General features: G+C 44.1%; 1 protein-coding gene across 1 annotated transcript in view; it reads left to right on the plus strand.

Annotated features, from left to right (window-relative positions):
* Positions 1-18,370, plus strand: part of RAB2A (RAB2A, member RAS oncogene family) — a 543,971-nt gene that overhangs the window by 248,293 nt on the left and 277,308 nt on the right. Inside the window, exon 5 of the mRNA XM_069621096.1 lies at positions 6,297-6,389. Within this exon, the coding sequence (XP_069477197.1) occupies positions 6,297-6,389 (93 nt within the window). The remainder of the gene's footprint in view (positions 1-6,296; positions 6,390-18,370) is intronic.

Raw genomic sequence — 18,370 nt, forward strand, 5'->3', positions numbered from 1 at the left:
GCCTAATCGGGTCCAGGACCTGGTCCCCCTCTTCAGCACGCCAATGGGAGGCCAGCTATCGCAGTTTGTCATCGAGAGGCGCACATTACCACCAACATGTGGGTGCTCACCATTGTCCAGCAAGGTCGCACCCTCGTGTTCCTGGACAAATGCCCCTCTATTCCACCCACTATTAGACCGGAGCAACTCCTGCCTCTGCTCTTGCAAGAGATCAAGGCACTGTTAAAGAAGGGGACAATAGAGACAGTGCCAAAGCATCTTCGGGGTGCACTGCAGATACTTTTGGGTGAGAAATAAGTCTGGTTGCTGGAGGCCCATCCTCGACATAAAACAACTCAACACATTTCTCATTTCCCCGCATTTCTGGGTGGTCACTTCACAGCAAGTGCTCAAGCAACTAGAACAGTCTTCCTGGCCACCCTAGACCTAGAGGATGCCTAACTTTATATTGGCAGTCATCGCAGACACTGAGGGTTCCTCCTGTTTGTCAAACATTACCAGTTTAAGGCTCTTCCCTTCAGCCTCAAGTCAGCTCTGAGGGTCTTCACAAAGTGTCTGGCTCAGTGGCAGCCCATCTGCGGCATTCAGGGATCTACCCCTACCTGGAAGACTGGCTGATCCGCACCCGCTCTCGTCCTTGCAGCACACCGAAGAGACCATCAGGCGCCTAACTTCGCTGGGATTCTCGATCAACTTTCCAAAATCATGCATGGTGCCATCGCAGAATCCTCTTTCTGGGATCACGTCTCAACACACTGACTTGTCTGGCTTCGCCTTCAGAGGAGAGGGTCAATGCCTTCTTGAGCAAAGTGCGACAGCCCCTCAACTCTTCGAGTGACATCTGTCGGCTCCATCAAATCGCTGTTAGGGATGATGTCTTCATGCATCCCTCCTGGTCCCTCATTACAGGCTGCAAATGAGACCTCTACATCAGTTCCTGGATGCCAGGTGGCATTAAATATCAGGCTCCTGGAACGACGAGAACACCCTCATTCCATTGTTCAGGAAGACCCTGCAATGGTGGTCCGTTGGTCAACGTCTCACACAAGGCTCTCTGTTGCTCCTTCTGGTGTATCAGGCCACAGGGACAGTGACTGGGAAGGTGGGGATTTCACACAGATCAACTTCCCGCCAGGGACTTGTGGCAACCAGAGATAGAGTTGTACCTCAACATCTTAGAGCTGCTAGCAGTGTTCTGGGCTCTCAAACCTCAATTTCAAGCCAAGGTAGTTTAGCATTTTCGATACCACCATGTTCAACATCAGAAAGCAGGGGGGAACCTTCTCCCCCATTTTATCCAAGGAAACCCAAGCAATGTCGAAAGGAGCTGATGGATCAAAAGATGTTTAAAATCTATCTGGCGGGCATTCACAATACCATTACAGATTTGCTCAGCCTGGAATTATGATCCTGCCATGAGTGGAAGCTTCATCAGAATCAAGTTGTTCTCCTCTTCTCCAGGTGGGGTCACCTTCAAATCGATTTTCCATGGCAGAAAACGCAAATTGCCCCAAGTTTGCCAGCCGGTGCCCGCAGTCAAGGAGTCTAGGGGACACCTTCTCATTCACCTGCGATGGCTGATTTTTTTCTACACATTCCTGCCGATTCCCCAGATTCTGCAAGTGATAAGGGCACGCAAAGAGACCCATTGCAAAATGATGCTAATTGCTCCTGCAAGGCCCAGGCAGATCTGGTACTTAGACATTATCCACCTGTCTGTGGCCCCATGCACCAAGCTGCCTCTTCTTCCAGACCTTCTCTCCAGAGAGGCAGGATCTGTCTTCCACCATGACCCAGGGTCCTTGGAACTGGCGGCTTGGCTCCTGCAAATCTAGATTTTGTCCATTAATCATTGCCCGCAGCATGAAAGGATATTCTGGCTGAAGCTAGGGCACCCTCTACACTTTGATGCTACTAGCACAAATGGAAACGCTTCTCGCTAGGGTGTAATTCGCTGGTATTTTTCCCTTCGCATAAAAGCTCCTCAAATCGTGCCATACCTGCTCTCCCTAGCCAAAGGCAGGCCTTGCTCACGCATCTATCAAGGCACACCTGGCTCCTATCTCCCGATGCACTCTAACGCCAGGCAAGCCTTGGTGTCACAAACTTGTTAAAGAATTCCTGAAGGGTGTTCCCACCTGTGAAGGTGCCTCAACGTTGTTTTGTTAAACTTGATGAGTCCTCCTATTGAACCTCTTCACATTGCTTCTGTAAAGTTTTCGTCTTGGAAGACTACCTTTCTGGTGGCTATCACATCAGCCAGACGTCTGGGAGAATTACAGACTCTCTTGCTAACCACCTTATTTGTCTTGCCATCAGTCCAAGGTGATGCTATGGACTCGTCCGTCCTTTATGCCAAAAGGTCCATCAGACTTTCATTTTAACAACCCTTTAGTTGGGCCTGTCGTCTTCCCACAATTCGTACTCTCCTGAACCACTGGCTTTACATTCTCTGGACGTGGCGCCTGCTTTGAAGTTCTATGTTGCGCAAACTAAGATTTTCTGCACATCTCAGTTGTCTGTGACATTTGACCCTGGGGGGGCAAGGGAAAGCCCTTTCCAAGGCTTCCATTTGCAGGTGGCTCTCTGGCTGTATCACGTTTTTCCACTGCTTTGCAAACGGGCCGGTGCCAGGAAGACTGAGTCCACCAGAGCTGTGGCTGCTATTACGGCGTTCCTGTCCGGTGTTCCTCTGCTAGACATTTGCAGGGCTGCCACGTGGAGGTTGACTCGTTTCTTCGCAAGATTCTACTGCATCAACGGACATTCCACGGTTGAGTCTAGTGTCGGCCAAGCAGTGCTTCGCAAACTGTTTAATTGAGGGGAGTGTGTTCCAGAGGTGTTATTGTATTGTTTCTGTTGAGCCTGCACCACCTCCCATGGTTGTGTATGTACTGCTGTATAATCATATTTATGAGCATGTTAATCCATGTAAGATCCCATGCTGGAGAAGGAACAAGTTACTTACCTGTAACTCCTGTTCTCCAGCATGGGTGTGTTACATGGATTCAAATGCAACCCTCGCATATACCACTCTATGGCTATTTTGGTTCCTATTGCCGCTTCACATGCTCCTCTAAATCTGAAGATGGCCACTGGGGTTGAGCTGAGGAGGACAAATGCCATTGGCTTGGGCAGCATGACCCAAAGTGACAACAGGCTGTAAAAGCGCCGAGCAGTTTTTAACTTTAAAGCAAAGCAGCTTTTAATATTACTGCGTATTCCCAGCCTAATGATAGGGAATATTCATGAGCATGTGAATCCATGTAAGATACCCATGCTAGAGAACAGCAGTTAAAGATAAGTAACTTGTTCCTTATTAACGGTGGGGGACAGTGACGAGACGAAGCGCATTATGGGGGAAATGTATGGAGACCTTCTCTAAAAATGTACTAAATGTTTGCCCTCCCCACTCTCCCTACTGTGTAGGCCGAAGCCTGAAGAGTTGTCGGAGAGTGCCGCAAGTTGCGTTGAGCGTGATCGCCGAAGGCAGTAATCTGAAGTGTTATTAAAATACTATAAATGTAAAGGCTCAGTGAAGAGTAGTAGCCCTGAAATTGCAAAATGCGACCAATACTATGGTGGAAACAAAACAATCTAAGGACCTTGATGTGTGAAGGACCATGGGTACAGTACATGTGACACTAAGGATCGTATTACAGACACGCCCTGTCGATATCCCTTTTTTCGATTTCGAATGTAATACTCCACACCAACCACTAGATGTCGGCCTATGCAGAGAATGCAAATCTAAACCGATACAAAATCTGGAAGACTATTATAGTCTATATATAATATATGGGACAAACATATTCACTGGAAAAACCTTAGTAAAGATAAGTTGCGCAAATTTCACAACAAAACCCTTGCAATTCAGCAGATGTGGGAAGTCATGACCAGCTTAACTCTGCACACTCCTGTTGATGTCTCGCATAATGTCTTGTTCCCCAAAATGCCATTCTGTATTTCATTGTGACTCCCTTCTCTTATAATATGTATGTGCCCATTGGATTTGCAACAGGATCGTGCAGAATTAGGCTGGTCATGACTCCCCACACCCACTGAATTTCAAGTATTTAGTTGTTGAATCTGCTCAACTTAACTGCACTTTAAGGTTTTTTTCAGTGAATTTCATGGGTTTTGTTATACCATTGTTTTTATACGGGCCACTAGCCATGGCCTTTGGCCGTGTCCACATGTTCTGGTTAAATCGGCAATGAACTACAAATAACCCTGAATATTTCAAAAATATTTGCGGTTACCCTAGGTGTGACGCACTTTAAAAAATAACCTTGAATATGACAAAATAACCTTGAATATGTGAAAACGTTCAAGTTCTGAACTTGTTCTCATGCTCCCCCTTTACCCTCAACTCCCCAGTTTCACATGGTGTCCTCTTGCGCACCCCCCACGCCCCTCCAGCCTGATGCCATTTCATTCTTTTTCCTCCTCCAAATGGCATTTTTTCAACTTTTCCTTTTTCGGCTAACCCCAAATATTACCCTGAATATTCGTGAATATCGCTTGCATCGGACAAAAAAAATGAATGGTAGCTTTTCAGTCCTGAAAGGCCTGTGTGCTGCAAATGCATGGGCGATGTAGCTATCATTTTGGGAAACATATTTTTCAAACTACTGGACGCAATATCCTTTACTTTGTGATGAGTCCTAGCATTTTGCAATCCGTATTGGTCAGCTCCTGGCCTGAATATCTATTGTAGGCCTGGAGCGTATTTCTTTTAAGAGCTTCCTCACATCTGTTTAGTGACCCTTTTTTATGAATTATGTTTATGTAGAGGGCGCCCTTAACAAGGTTCCCCCCTACCTTTCCTCCCTCCTCTCATTTTACTCCCCCTCCCACTCAGCAAATCTCTACCTCCTCACTTTACCCCCAGCCCCATGTGCCTCCTCACGCTTCCGCTCCTTCCAACTCTTGGCCCCCCTACACTGGAACTCCCTCCCGCTCTCCATCCGCTCCACCCCTACCTACTCATCCTTCCGCCACTCCCTGAAAGCTCATCTTCTACACTCCCCCGCCCAACTTCCCTACCCCTCCTCTCCTACCCTTGCCCCCTTCTTTCCCACCATCCTCTCTCCTTCCCCTCTGACCTTAAATTAGTAACAAATCTACTTAAAGGCAATGAGGACACCAGATCACACCCCATTCCCTTCCCCTCCTCCCTCCCCCTACCTCAATTCCTACACCGTAACTCCCTTCACCTACTGCCTCCTTGACCCTATCCCCACCCCCGCACCCCTTGTAAATAGTTCTTCTTATTGTTCTAATGACCTGTTCATGTTTGTAAATATGCTTCTCTCACTTTGTACCTGTTATATTGTAAAGTGTTTTGGCTTAAAGCGATATATGAATTCAATAAACGTAAACATAAACAAAGGGAATCGGTGAAGATCCAGATGTTGCAAATCTAGATGGATCCGTCAACCTTAATCGGCCACCTTACTTCCCAAAGGGAGGCAGGACTTGTAATACAGTTTAACTTATTATTTCGAGGGTACATACTTCTTTGGGTTACATTGTTCTCCTGCACCGCCTCAGTCAGTTGGTGCAGTTTTAGCTGTCATGACAAATAGTTCACCAGGAATCCACAAACAACATTCATACTCTGCCTACATCAGAATTATGAGTTATGCATGACCCCAGTCATTTGTCGTATAAACGTATCACTCCCCTTCGTTGCTCAGTTGAAAGTGGCCTGAGGAATACCTTTCTCCCCCGAGTACTGATGAGATTTGGCAGGCAATATGGCTGAGACTACATACAGTTAGAGTAGGGGTTTGCAACCTGTGGGCCTCCAGATTTCTGGGACTAAAATTCACATGGTCTCTCACTATTGGCTATACTGGCGAGGGATGATGGGATTTGTAGTCCAAAACATCTGGAGACCCAAATGTTGCAGACCCAAATGTTGCAGAGCCCCGAGTTAGAGGGCCCAACATCTTATTCTTCAGATCACTTTTATATATGTCAAAGGGAAGGGGTTGCTACTCCACTTGTATACCAGGCCTTTTTTGTTTCTTTGCTGACTGCAGAACTCTGCCTAGGGCAATCTGGCGTATGGGCAAGGACAGCATGCGAGTTATTCGGCTGGCAGTTTTGACCTAAAGAAAGATGCATCATTTGGGCCTCCTTTTTGACAAATATTTGACATGTTCTGAATTTAGCCATGTGTTACCAGGTTACATCAATGATTATCTTAGTGTAGAAACTGATGAAGTCACATTTTGAAATGTATTATTTTGTATGTGTAAATAAATACTTTTGTTATTTATGCACAGGAGGGACACATTCAACCACTTGACAACGTGGCTTGAAGACGCACGCCAGCATTCAAATTCCAACATGGTGATTATGCTGATTGGAAATAAAAGGTAATTTTTAGTGCAGCCCTTTCCTCTATATTGTAAATGGAGAAATGATGCAAAGATAAAGTATTTAAAGGCACAGGTATGGCCATTCAAGGCAATAAGTTGATGTTGATCAAAAGTCCATTAAAAATCATCAACTTTCTCTTCCTTTTGTTATGAATTTTTAGTGTGCAGTCAATTCACTGTTGAAGAATTACATGTCGTGAAACATACTGATGGCTTTTAGTCTGGATTCGGATACGATTGTGAACAAACCCCTCCTTCTCTGCATCAAGGATGACATCCTCACCACTAGTATCCCTGCCCAGTCATCAGTTTTTCCAAATCCCAGAACGAGAATTTGATTAGACAAACTAGCATGGAATTTGCTTGATTCTAAGCTCGCTTAGATGAATAGTTTAAACTTTGCTGCTGATGGTCCAGTCTCTTGTGGTGATATCATAGCCTCTCTATTATTTAACACTTCCATTTTGCCACTTTTTCTCAGTTTACAAAAACATAGTTTTGCCTATTGTAAATATGCTTAAAATTACCCTTGTTCTTTCACCATAGGGATATTGAGTGCCTCCCTTTACACCCCAGGGATTCTTCAATTCTGGATGAGAATTGAAGGTGAAGGTGCTAAGACTCTCCATAGTCTGGCATATGTCCCCTCTATTTAACGCTTGCATTCTAGGAAAAAGCCATTAGTGTCATAAATGGTGAATTTGCATAGGATTTAAAATCGCTGAAATTGCCACCTGAGGCTCATCCATGACGACCTCCAGTAACTTGTGAGTATGCCCAAAATGGAAGAGGTGCACTTACCAAACATCTTAAATCAGTGTAGGGGACTAGATGTGTGTTCTTCCTGCAGTCTCAACACCTGGTAACTGCAGTCGGTATCCATTGAGTTTGACAATCATTTTCAGAGAGATGTTTTACTGAAACAGTAATAACGAAAAAACACTGAATTGTTTAGTTTATATATGGGAGGTGGGGGTAAGGGGTTAAAATGTTTGGGGAGGGGTCCTAAAATCATAGGGGATTGGGACCCCACCTCCCCAAAGTAGAAAAAAGAATTTGGTGATTTCATTCTGTTTTTTAATTTTTGTTAAAACCTACCTCTGAAATGTTTTCATTAAAATCGCATAGAACCGCACATGACCATGGGAAGGAAAAGTGTGCCTAGGTTACTGTGCTGTAGGTTTCAAATATGGAACTAGCTAACACTTTCAAAAAATCTGAAAGGGTGCAGTTCTACATTGGAATAAGATCTTCAACATGTCACAGTAAGTAGCAACTCCAACCCATCTAGAATGTTTTAGTGTCCGACTTGGCCAAATCTTCCCCATGAGAAAACAAACAAAAGTAGGGACCTGCGGTCATCCAGTCAGTGACGCAATAAGGAATGGGAGAAAGTACACTGCCCTAGTAAGACTTGTTCCTCTTCCCCCAGATTCCTGGGATAGCCATAATCCTCTGACTAAGATGCAGCATTTACTGTCAACCACAAGTAAGTGAGCCTCTATGCAGTTTCATTTCGTCAATTGCTCCCACTGATTCCCTTCAGGCATACCTCTGCTTTCCTACTGGAATCACTTCCTGGTTAATTGGTGTTGTATTGCAGAGTGTGATCTGCTTTGGCATGTATATTTTTAGTTTGTATTCGGGTGGCTTTTTTCACTCTGGTCCACAGTTTCTTCACTTTATTTATGCCTCATCGTTTCTGCTTTAACAATGCCAGGGCTGTTCAGTGCAGATTTCTGTAGTGCAACGGCACAATTAAGTATCCAGTTCCTTTGATCTTCCGTTATTGCAAGTCCCCTTTCCCCATCCCAAGAACAGGCTTTACTTGTATGCTGAAGTATTTGAAAACCTGTCTCTTCTGCTTGCTCAGCTTAAAAGACGCTAAAAACCAGAAGGTGAGTAAAATAGTTATCTCTAGTTTAGTATCCCCTTGTGACTGGTTCTTCCTAGATGGTTACAGTTACTTTAGTTTCTGACTTTTGCAGCACCTGCTTTGTGATGCTTTCACAAGGTTACTCCAGAGACCCATTGTCTAGGTTCAGTCTTGTGAAACATGCTCCCATATCCTTCTGTGGTTTTGTTTCAATGAACTTCCCAATGGGGCTTACATCATGTTTCCTCTGCTCGAAAGGGCTCTTCCTTCTAGACACACAGTCCAACATCCTCACCTAGATATTTGCTGACCTGGTGTACCTATACCAAGGTTGTTGGGAGGCTAACCTCCAGGTGGAAGATCATATAAGTATATACTTTTGTGTTCTGTCAAAGAAAAGAAAAGCAGTTTCAAGACTCTGGTTCAGAGGCACAGGAGATGCATATTTTGTGATTTGGTAGTCCAACACCAGCTACCCTTCCATGCCTTCCCAGGCTTGGACTCCAAGACCATGGGCTCCTAGGTCGCATAGTGCCTAATTCCCCCATGGAGATTTCACAAGGCACCCAGACGACAAAATGTCTACCAGGGTGAGTGACTATTTTAAGAACCTCATCCTCGAGTTTCACAAGAGCACCCTTACCTATGACTGCACTCTCTTAACCAACTGTTGCAACAGTTACCCTTTCTGGTCCTGTAAGAGTCCTTGCTTGGTGTGTTCCTCCCTGGCATTATGCGTTTCAGCTGCAATAACCCACTATCGGTCCATATACAGATCCTGAAGTCCGAGCCAAACATTTTAATTTGCAAGCTACCCGCCAATCATAAAGTCACTCTACCCTCAGTTGTATGCATTCACACAGCACACACGTTCTTACTCGCAAGAGTACGTTGTCATTCGTCAATTGCGAGTTCAAGTATTGGGGCATGCTGAGGCAAGTTGTATGAAATTAAGTTAAAAGTTCTTGGACACATCACTGGATAACCTAATAATCTAGCCAGAGGATACTATATTCTAGAAGCCAGTATTTTACTCCTTGTACAAACCTAGAGGTAGGCATTTCATCTGTACAGTATGTGCTAAGACATAGCTCCACAAATATGTATAAAACCTTTTTCCAACCCTGTTATAAATAGAAAGTGGGAACCCAAGTGCAATGTAACAGTGGATGATACTTTGAGCCTCACTGTAAAACTGCTTGCCCAGTTTATTTTAGTTTACAATCTTATAGCACAAACATAGACTTAAAGGCATTGGGGTGCTGCGCACAACAATTTACATTTTCGAAAATGCATTTGTAAAAATACTTTATGTACAGTATAAATATGCAACAGCAGCAGAATCCTAAAATTCAATAAAAGAAAATAAGATTAAGGGGCTAGGCAGGTTGAAACAAATGGGGTTTGGGAGCCTTCCTAACCTCAAGAAAATGAGGGAAGGCATGACATTGAACGTGTGAGGAACTAGTGCCAAAAAAAGCTTGTGCTGAAGCTTTGAATAACTAACAGCTAAATATCAGTGCTTCTGGTAAGTCTTGATCTTCTGTCAATCCTCACTTTGTCAGCTATTATCACTGCTTTTTATGTGAAGCAACATCTTGAAAATGATCTGCAGTGAATTTAGAGTCATTGAAGAGAGCAACACAGTGGTGATATACTCACACTTTCGAACACCTGAGACTAGAACAGCAGTGGATTGCAAAATGTTCACAGGGTCAAAAGTGGTAGAGCAAAGTCCCATGAAGATATCATTTCTGCCATCCAAACTTGAAACTGCTCGGCACAAAAGTCCAAGGGGGAGTACATGTTTGACGTTTTTTAAAGTTAACTGAAAAAAACAGGATTGTGAGAGTGGCTAACAAAAAAAGGTTATTTAAAGTACAGATTGAAAAGAATAGTGCCACCAAAAGATTTTACAGAGATCACCCGGTTTGGAGTGATGACAAGCTACTCATGAAAAAGTTAAGTGGGGCATGAAGCTGAAGAAACCCACGGAAACTCTTTAGTGAATGTTGAGGCATGAAATCCTGCATGGTGCACACTGCCCCTAATCAGTAACGAGTGACACTCTAAGGTAAAACTGGATGCCACTGGCTTACTTTAGATATTAAACAGGGAAGATGGTATCAAACATTGAGTATTTACACACTGCGTAGGCAGGGGAATCTGGCTAGGCAGCTCCCATATGATTGCACGGTATATGATTGCACAAGTTAGGAGAACCAAGCTAATACGGATATGTCCAAACCCAGCTGGGAGAATAAGATGTTAACTGGAACCTCATGATTGACTTTCTAAAACACCACTGAACTATTTAGGATAATGAGCAGACCACCACACCCCCGCAGCAGCAATCCAGCCTACTGTACTGCAAAAGGGAGTGATTTTATAGGTAATGGGATAGTAAAACTGCTGCACGCTTCTCTAGAAAGCCTTCCAAAAAAGGTAGGCCAGTGGTAGGGCGATAGATGACACGATTGAAAGGATCAAGGCCTGACTATATTTGTAATTGTTATTTTTTTTACCAAGGACAGCTATTGCCTATTTAGGCAACATTGGCAAACCCCTTGATTAAGGGACATCCATTAGAGATGGGGGGGAAAAAGAGACTGGTTTTTGGATAAACCCAATCAAGTATGCTGAAAGGGGATTTTTAGAATAGGATGTGGCCTTCATAGATAACAAGATTGATAACCTCTGATTCAGAAAGAGAAAAGAGTTTCCCAAATGGGAACTGAACAAGAGAAAGCTGTGATAATGGATGTAGTAGACTAAGGGGACCATAACCTCGGTATGTGGGGCATTTTAAGTGTTGAAAAGATCAACCTTGTGTGGTTAAGAAAAGTGTGCTATTAGAGGGATTAACAATGTTAATTTGTAGAGCCGGTTTGCTACATTGATGATTTAGGTCTGAAAATCGGCAGATTTGCCAAAGATGATGTGCAATTTCTAGGCTGCACAGAGGCTATGAAGTTGGGAGGGAGGGGAATCATTTTTATTTCATTTATTGTAGATCTTTGCTCAACTCTGTTTCTCACTGCATTGGCTAAGTTAGTGATTTTTCAACCCCGAGCTTTGAAGTATACAAGGGGGTATATGAGACAATATTTTTGTTTTCAGTATTCATTGTGCGGTAAGCATATTGGCTAGGCAGGAAGGTAAAGAGTGAGATTCTGAGGAAAATAATTAACCCCTCTAGAAATTAGGGGAATATATTTGTTGCAGATATGAATGGAAGAATTCATTCAATGAAACTGAGGAGACCTTTTAAAATGAATGACCCGATAGAGATTGAGTGTTTAAAGAAGTAGAACTGCTATCTGGTCAAAGAAGAATTGAGATGTTATAAGACTAATCTGAAGGAAAAAGGGGATAACCATGTTTTCTGAAATGAATCCAAAATATTGTATTTATGTTATCAGACTGAACAAATTCATGAATATTTCCCTTGAATAAAGTATTGAAGCAAAATGTGCAGAGGGTCACCTGTTTGTGTCCCAGTGTAAACTAAAAATCACCCAAAAAAGGAATATTAGAATGGGCCACAGATTACAAGCCAAAGGAAATCGGACATTGATGTTTTAGTGGTGTGAGGTATAGATGGCATAAGATAAAACAAAAATATAAATAACCTAACCACATTTGCAAAGTAGAAAATGTAATTGGAAATAATAAAATATAAAACACTAATTTGATACTGATTTTTAAAATGTACTCCTTGACCACTGGCTGGACTTTCTAGTTGGTCGTGTGAATCAAGGAGCTGTTGCAAGGACTAAAACTGGATCCGCTTTTAGAAACCCACAAAATATCACGTTGATATAAAGTGGGGTCATGTATTGCCAAAGTGTTTGCAACAGCTGAAGGAGCTTTTAGCAGCATCCATTAAGTTTAGAAGAATCGGCACCATTAGTATTTGGAATTCTAGGCTTAATAATTTTGCTATGTACTGGGCATCTAGGAACAGCTAAATGTCCAGAGGATAAAAGGGCTGAAACGTGCACAACAATAGGTAGGGATAAGTAGTGGTTTTGCTTTTATGACCCATGCATTGACTATAGGGCCAATCACTATATTACACGGACTAAAAAGTTCTTGGACCGGAGAAGGCAATAATACATACCTAGACCATTCATTGAAATATAATTGGCTCTTTACAGGCCCTTTATTCACACATAGGAATACAAACAACCAATAGTATAAATGCAGTTAATCATACATATAAGTGGTTATACATAAACACACAAGCAAGGACAGTTACAACAGTTCTACTTCACTGTTCGTGTAGTTGCAAGAGAAAACTTAATCTCGGCCACGACAACACAACCCAATCCCAAGGCAGGTGGGAGAGATCACGGGTACTAACGGGGTCTGGAGCAGAGTGTCCTCCCTCGCAGCAAGACTGCCTCACCTGGGGTTCCAATTCTCAATCTATCACCAAGATACCTCTCCTCTTATGGGTAAAAATCCACGCCCCTCCTAGGTTACCAACCGTCCCCGCCCAAAGGACAGTCAGCAAGCATGTGAGGCACAGAGTGGAAAAATACAGCTAGTAGTGGAGAAAACCTGTTTGTCTCCCACACGCTCGTTCCCAGCACCCCTTATCACTGCACCTGCACATCTCCAACTCCCTTCTCAGCTTGTCCTTAAGCGAACAATAAAACAACTATTTTTCATAGTGAGCTCATCTTGTTGCAGAATTCATGCCTGCTTTCTAACTGATCTTACAGCAACATAGACTTTCATTGCGGTTTGGAAATGAATGTCCATTTATAAGGTCAAAGTCAAGCACATAGTACATCCATGTGACTTCACTGCACCAGTCTCCTGACCTCTGCAGCTCCTGCTTTTCAGTGGCACAAGGCAGATTCAAAGATAACCTGCGCATCCCTTTCAGCTGCTGTGGCCCTAGGTCACTGCAAGCAGAGGCAGCGTTTTAACCTTTGCACCGCTGATCTAAAATCTTGTCTGCCGTACTCTCTGAATAGTAGGTCTAGTTGTGGCATGGAGGACTGATGAAAGCACATAATTATCACAGCCACAGCAATTCAACATTGTGCAAGTGTCAACCTTGTGAGCGCAGGCCTACCTATGTCAGGGCAATGTTGATTCATGGTTAACCTGTCTGTCCCCACTCAACCCTGTTTAGGCCAAAATGACCGGAAATAAATGTCTGAATGCGTGATTTGGCCGATATTCGGCCGTTCGAAAATTTCGAACGGCCGAAAAGTTCCACCAGATGACGCATTCAGTGCTGGGGGCTGCTGGGGTGTCCCCCGCAGTCCCCCCCAACAAAAAACAAAAGAAAAAGGCTGCAGGCCTGCGAAAGCGGCCCCACCATCTTGGTTTTCTGTCGGGGCTCTTTCTTCCCATTCTTTCCATTTCCTTCATGACAAGGCACCTTGAGTATGCCGCCAGAAGGCAAGAGTAACTTGTTACATCAAGAGGGATTGGGCTGCTTACAGCAGGCTTGCTTTGGACTCTGACATTTTACTTTTTATAAGTAAGGGGCTTCCCACGCCTGACTTGATTTGTTTTTGAACCCTAGGAAGAATAATACATCTTTGGACCTCTAGGAGTGCAGTCCATTCCAGAGTCCTCCATCGAGGTGATACCTGAATGCATTCACGGCAGGGGAACGCTTCGCTCTCCAAACATCCAATAAAGCACATTGAGGGTGAACTGCTGTGGCCCAAGGCCTGCCACACTGCCAGCAGCATATGGATCAGGCTGCACACTGAAGGTGAAGGAACCCCCCCTGTAGGTGCCAATTAAGCTCCCTGGACCTTGTCCTAGAGTCTATGGAGTGGGACTCGCAGCACTCTGAAGCAGCTGGAATCCTCTTGCACTGCACTGCTTTGAACAGTCTTCGAGCTACTTTGACAGTGTTCGATATCCTTCTATCCACCACGGGACTCAGTGCTACTTTTGGCACTCTTAAGACAACTTCGAACCACTTGCTGCATTTCAAGCCACACATGCCAGCTCGACCATTTGCTGCAGACAGTTGTGAATAACCCAAACTGCAGGCTTCTCCTTGTAGGGAGCAACTAACATGAGTACCGACTTGACCTGCTGGAAGACATCATACTCCTTCAAAAGCGCAGACTCAACCCATCAGAAGTGCGACTCGCTGCCGACTCGACTGCTACTTGAATTGTTGAAGACCCTGTTTCGCTGTCTCGAACGCCGACCGTACTCTTCAGGAACCTGCACCTTCGAATGCCAACTACCAGTGTAATTGCATTGCATCGACTGGATCCATCTCGATATCGGTTCGACTACAGCTGAAGCGCCAAAAAGCCTGGCATGATCTGATTGAGCCGCATAAAGACTAAAGACGAGAATAATGTACTGTTAAGAAATCATGTCTCCCTGGTCCACTTTCTGGAATCCTAGTAACATGTATGCCCCCTTTTACATTTCGTTTTTCAAGCATATAACTTTGAAAAGTGACATCATTTGTTCTTGCCTGAACACCCTGCTAGTACCCAAAGTGCCATACTAGATATGTTTTAATTTTCTGTGTTCTCTTTGCTCGAGTGGGAAGTGGCTTTAGTTAATTGCATTTTTTTGTTGTTTAAAGTATATATTTTTAGAAACTTGATAGGACCTTCTATAATTTTGGATTGTTTGTGTTATTGAAGTTTGGGTTGCTACTGTTACTTCGCGTTCATCCTGAATAGTATAGTCTGCCCCAGCCCATGTCACCACGAAAGGCGAAAGAGGTGTACCAGTCGGGCTGTCTGTATGTTAACTTTGATTGGGATCAATGCTGGTTTAGCAGTACTGCGAGGCTGAGTAGTGAATTTAGCCACTGCTCGTCCCTGTACTCCTGCAGCGCAGTAGTCATTTCGTCGCATCTGCCTTCCAGAGCACGGTGGCCACACCACTCCGGAAGAACAGCAAGGCCACGCAAACTAACTATCTCATACATGCTGACTCTCATACGTGTGGTCTCTCGTGCTCCTGCTCTCTCGCAACTTTGACTGAAGTATGGTGTTAGAGTGCAGAAGAGGTAACCTTGAAAAGCATTGTTAAGTGTTTGGTAAGATTGCAAGTTCAAATGCCACATTGATGAGACCTCAATTGAAATCTGGAAACAAAAACACTACAGAATTTGTGGCTTGTTGTAAAGTATGAACATGGGACACTGTAGAGACCCTTGCTGAATAGAAAGAGAAATGGCTGCAGGTGCCCAAGCCCAATGGCAACATTAAGCTGCTGGTTATCATGGAATAAAGCAAGGAAAAATACTGTTGCAAGCCTGACGCCTATGATATGAACTGGAGAAAGTTGAAAAGAACTACAGAATTGTATGACTCTCTGCGTTCAGGGAATGTTCTGCCATAATGTTCTATGGCAGGTCATTCCCTGAACGCAGAGAGTCTTACATTCTGTAGTTCTTTACAACTTTCTCCAATGTGGTAATAGTTATATATAGACCAGGAACAGCCAACCTGTCACCCTCCAGATATTCTAGCCTACAGCTCCAGTCTGCCCCACCAGAATACTTACTGATGATGGATCATGGGAGCTGTAGGCCAAAATAGAAACAGGTTAGCTACCCCTAACCTATCTAAATCTGAAACTGCATTCAGGGAAATGGTAGTGCAAAAAACCCTGTTAAGACTTGGCGCTAAAAACATTACATCCTGCCACAGGCAGAACATATTGGACTAGCACAGCATTCATCCACAACATTCCTATCCCTTTCGGACCACCATTGTATTTTATTACAGCCTTCTAAACCTATGTTGTGCGTGGGAATGCCAAAGTTGGGAAGATGCTCATTGGTGTTCAGTGCGATAAGGAAATATTTTGTATGTGCACCATGCCTTTGTTCCAGTAAATTTAGTGTATGGTACAGTGGTATCCAGTATAAATCTCGTAAATAACACCCCTCCTAGAATAATTGATCAAAGTATTTTAGGGAGTCAGGAACAGAAATCACCTCCCTGACATTTTGCAGGTGAGAACTTCACATGGAACCGGTTCAGTGTGTTCTGAGTTACTGCTTTCCTGTGAACACACTTTCAAATGTTCATTGACATTCTGCTCACCTGGTTCGGCAGTGTATGTAGTTTGTTGGAGTGTGGTTGTTAAGTTGTATTGCGGTATCCAGGTGTGCTATCATGATTGCTCTCTACTCTGGTTTCCTAGCTTCACTTGTACACATATATTGAATGCATTGCATCTCTTACCGTTAGCTGATGTACCAAAATGATTGCATAATGGGATCCAGTAAAAAGACCAACAGGTCCTTGGTAAGTGTGTCTTGGCTTTCTCTAAATTCAACTCTTCCTAGTGTTTGACTGGCGTCTTGCACTGTGACCTCTGGTATGGTAGAAGTGTGCAAAATGTACGTCTAACAGATTTGTGGTCTACTTTTAGAACCACCTGATCATTTGTACGAGTGGGAAATGCAGAGGCAGGAGCTGGAGTGTGCGTCATGGCTGAAACCGAACTACTTGGGCTCAGAGAATGAAACTACGTTGGCGAGTGAAGTGTGCCTTACTTTCTGGTACTCTGTGTGGATGTTCTGGTGTTCCTAACTGTTTGGATTTTGCTTGGACCTTGGATTTTGCTTGGACCTGCATGCTACTTTTGAAGTGGATCAATTTTTCGGCTACCTGCTGCTCTGGCCTCCCTGATCCTGCGGCTCGGCTCTCGCCTATCCAGACCCAACTCGCACTCATAGCAGCCCGATGCGCGTCGGCGCACATGCATTTGAGTGTCTAACTGCCTTGTGGCGGAGAAAGATACAGGAGCTGTGGTGAATCAATCTTTATTAGTATACAAAAAATAGAAAAATGATATTTGTTAAACCCAGTGTGTATGCGCTGCAAGGTAATCCCATGTGCTCTGGCAAACACTTGCGCAGTCCCGCAGCAGCGCAATGTTGGAACACTGACATTCCGCGCACTAAGAAGGACAAAATTGATAGCACCCCAAACGCACAATCTAAAATAACGGTTTTCTTTGGTATGGGCAACCAAGCAACGGAAAAAGAAGCACAGTCAGTTCACACGTCTTTCTCGGCCAAGTCTCATCATAACCGCATCTGGACTTATTATCTCACCATCTATTGATAACTCTTTACTCTTACGTCCCGTCCCCTTTATTCGAATTTGTTGAGCGTGCAGTAGCCCGGAGGCATTGTCGTGCTGGTTACAGACAGATTCGTTACATAGGGGATAACAATTGCAGTGCATTAGTATTTACAAAGAGGAGGAAATAACCCGGCATATATGGGGATGTGAAAGAACATACATGGGGTCAAATGAAGAGGAAGGTTTTGAGTTTTTTGCGGAAGGTGAGGAGAGAGTTTTCTGATCTGTCTGTGGGTAGTGTGTTCCATAGCTTTGGGGCTAAATAGGGGAAGCCAAGTCCTCCCCCTTTGGATCTGTAGATGTGGGGTGTGAGTAGTTTGTTGGAGTGATGGGTCCTGATAGGTCTTGTGTGCAGGTTTGGCTATGGTTTGCGCCAGATATGAAGGTGCTGTGAGGCTTAGACATTTATGTGCGAGTGTGAGGATCTTGAAGCTGATGCGTTCTTGGACAGGGAGCCAGTGCACTGCCTTTCTCGCCTTGGGGATGTGTTCTCTTTTAGGAAGGCTTAGTGCGGCTCTGAGCGCATTATTTTGGGTAATTTGAAGTCTGTTGAGGTTTTTAGATGTACCTGCTAGAAGGGCGTTGCAGTAGTCCAGTTTATCCCCCCGATAGTGGCTCTGGCTATGGTAAGGCAGTTGGGCTTGGATAAGTAAGGTTTTACTTCATTTATGAGTTTGGTTGTGCGAGCTGAGGAGGAGGTGATGGCGCTAACCTGTCTCGACATGGACAGTGTGGAGTCTAAGTACACGCCTAGGGTCTTAACTGAGGTGGATACAGGGATGATGGTGTTGTCAATGGTGAAGTTAGAGTACAAATTGTCAAGTTTGGCTAATGTCGTTTTTAGGCCTAGGATGATGATTTCGGTCTTGTCCCCGTTAAGGCAGAGGCCGTTGGCTGCCATCCAAGCCTGGATGGTGGAGTATATTGTGTGAAGTGCTTCGGCGTCTCTGGTGTATGAGCCAGTGGGAGGTAGATGTACTTGGGTATCA

Source organism: Ambystoma mexicanum, chromosome 5q (genome assembly GCF_040938575.1).
Source record: "Ambystoma mexicanum isolate Mex_15411 chromosome 5q, UKY_AmexF1_1, whole genome shotgun sequence".
NCBI classification, from domain to species: domain Eukaryota; kingdom Metazoa; phylum Chordata; class Amphibia; order Caudata; family Ambystomatidae; genus Ambystoma; species Ambystoma mexicanum.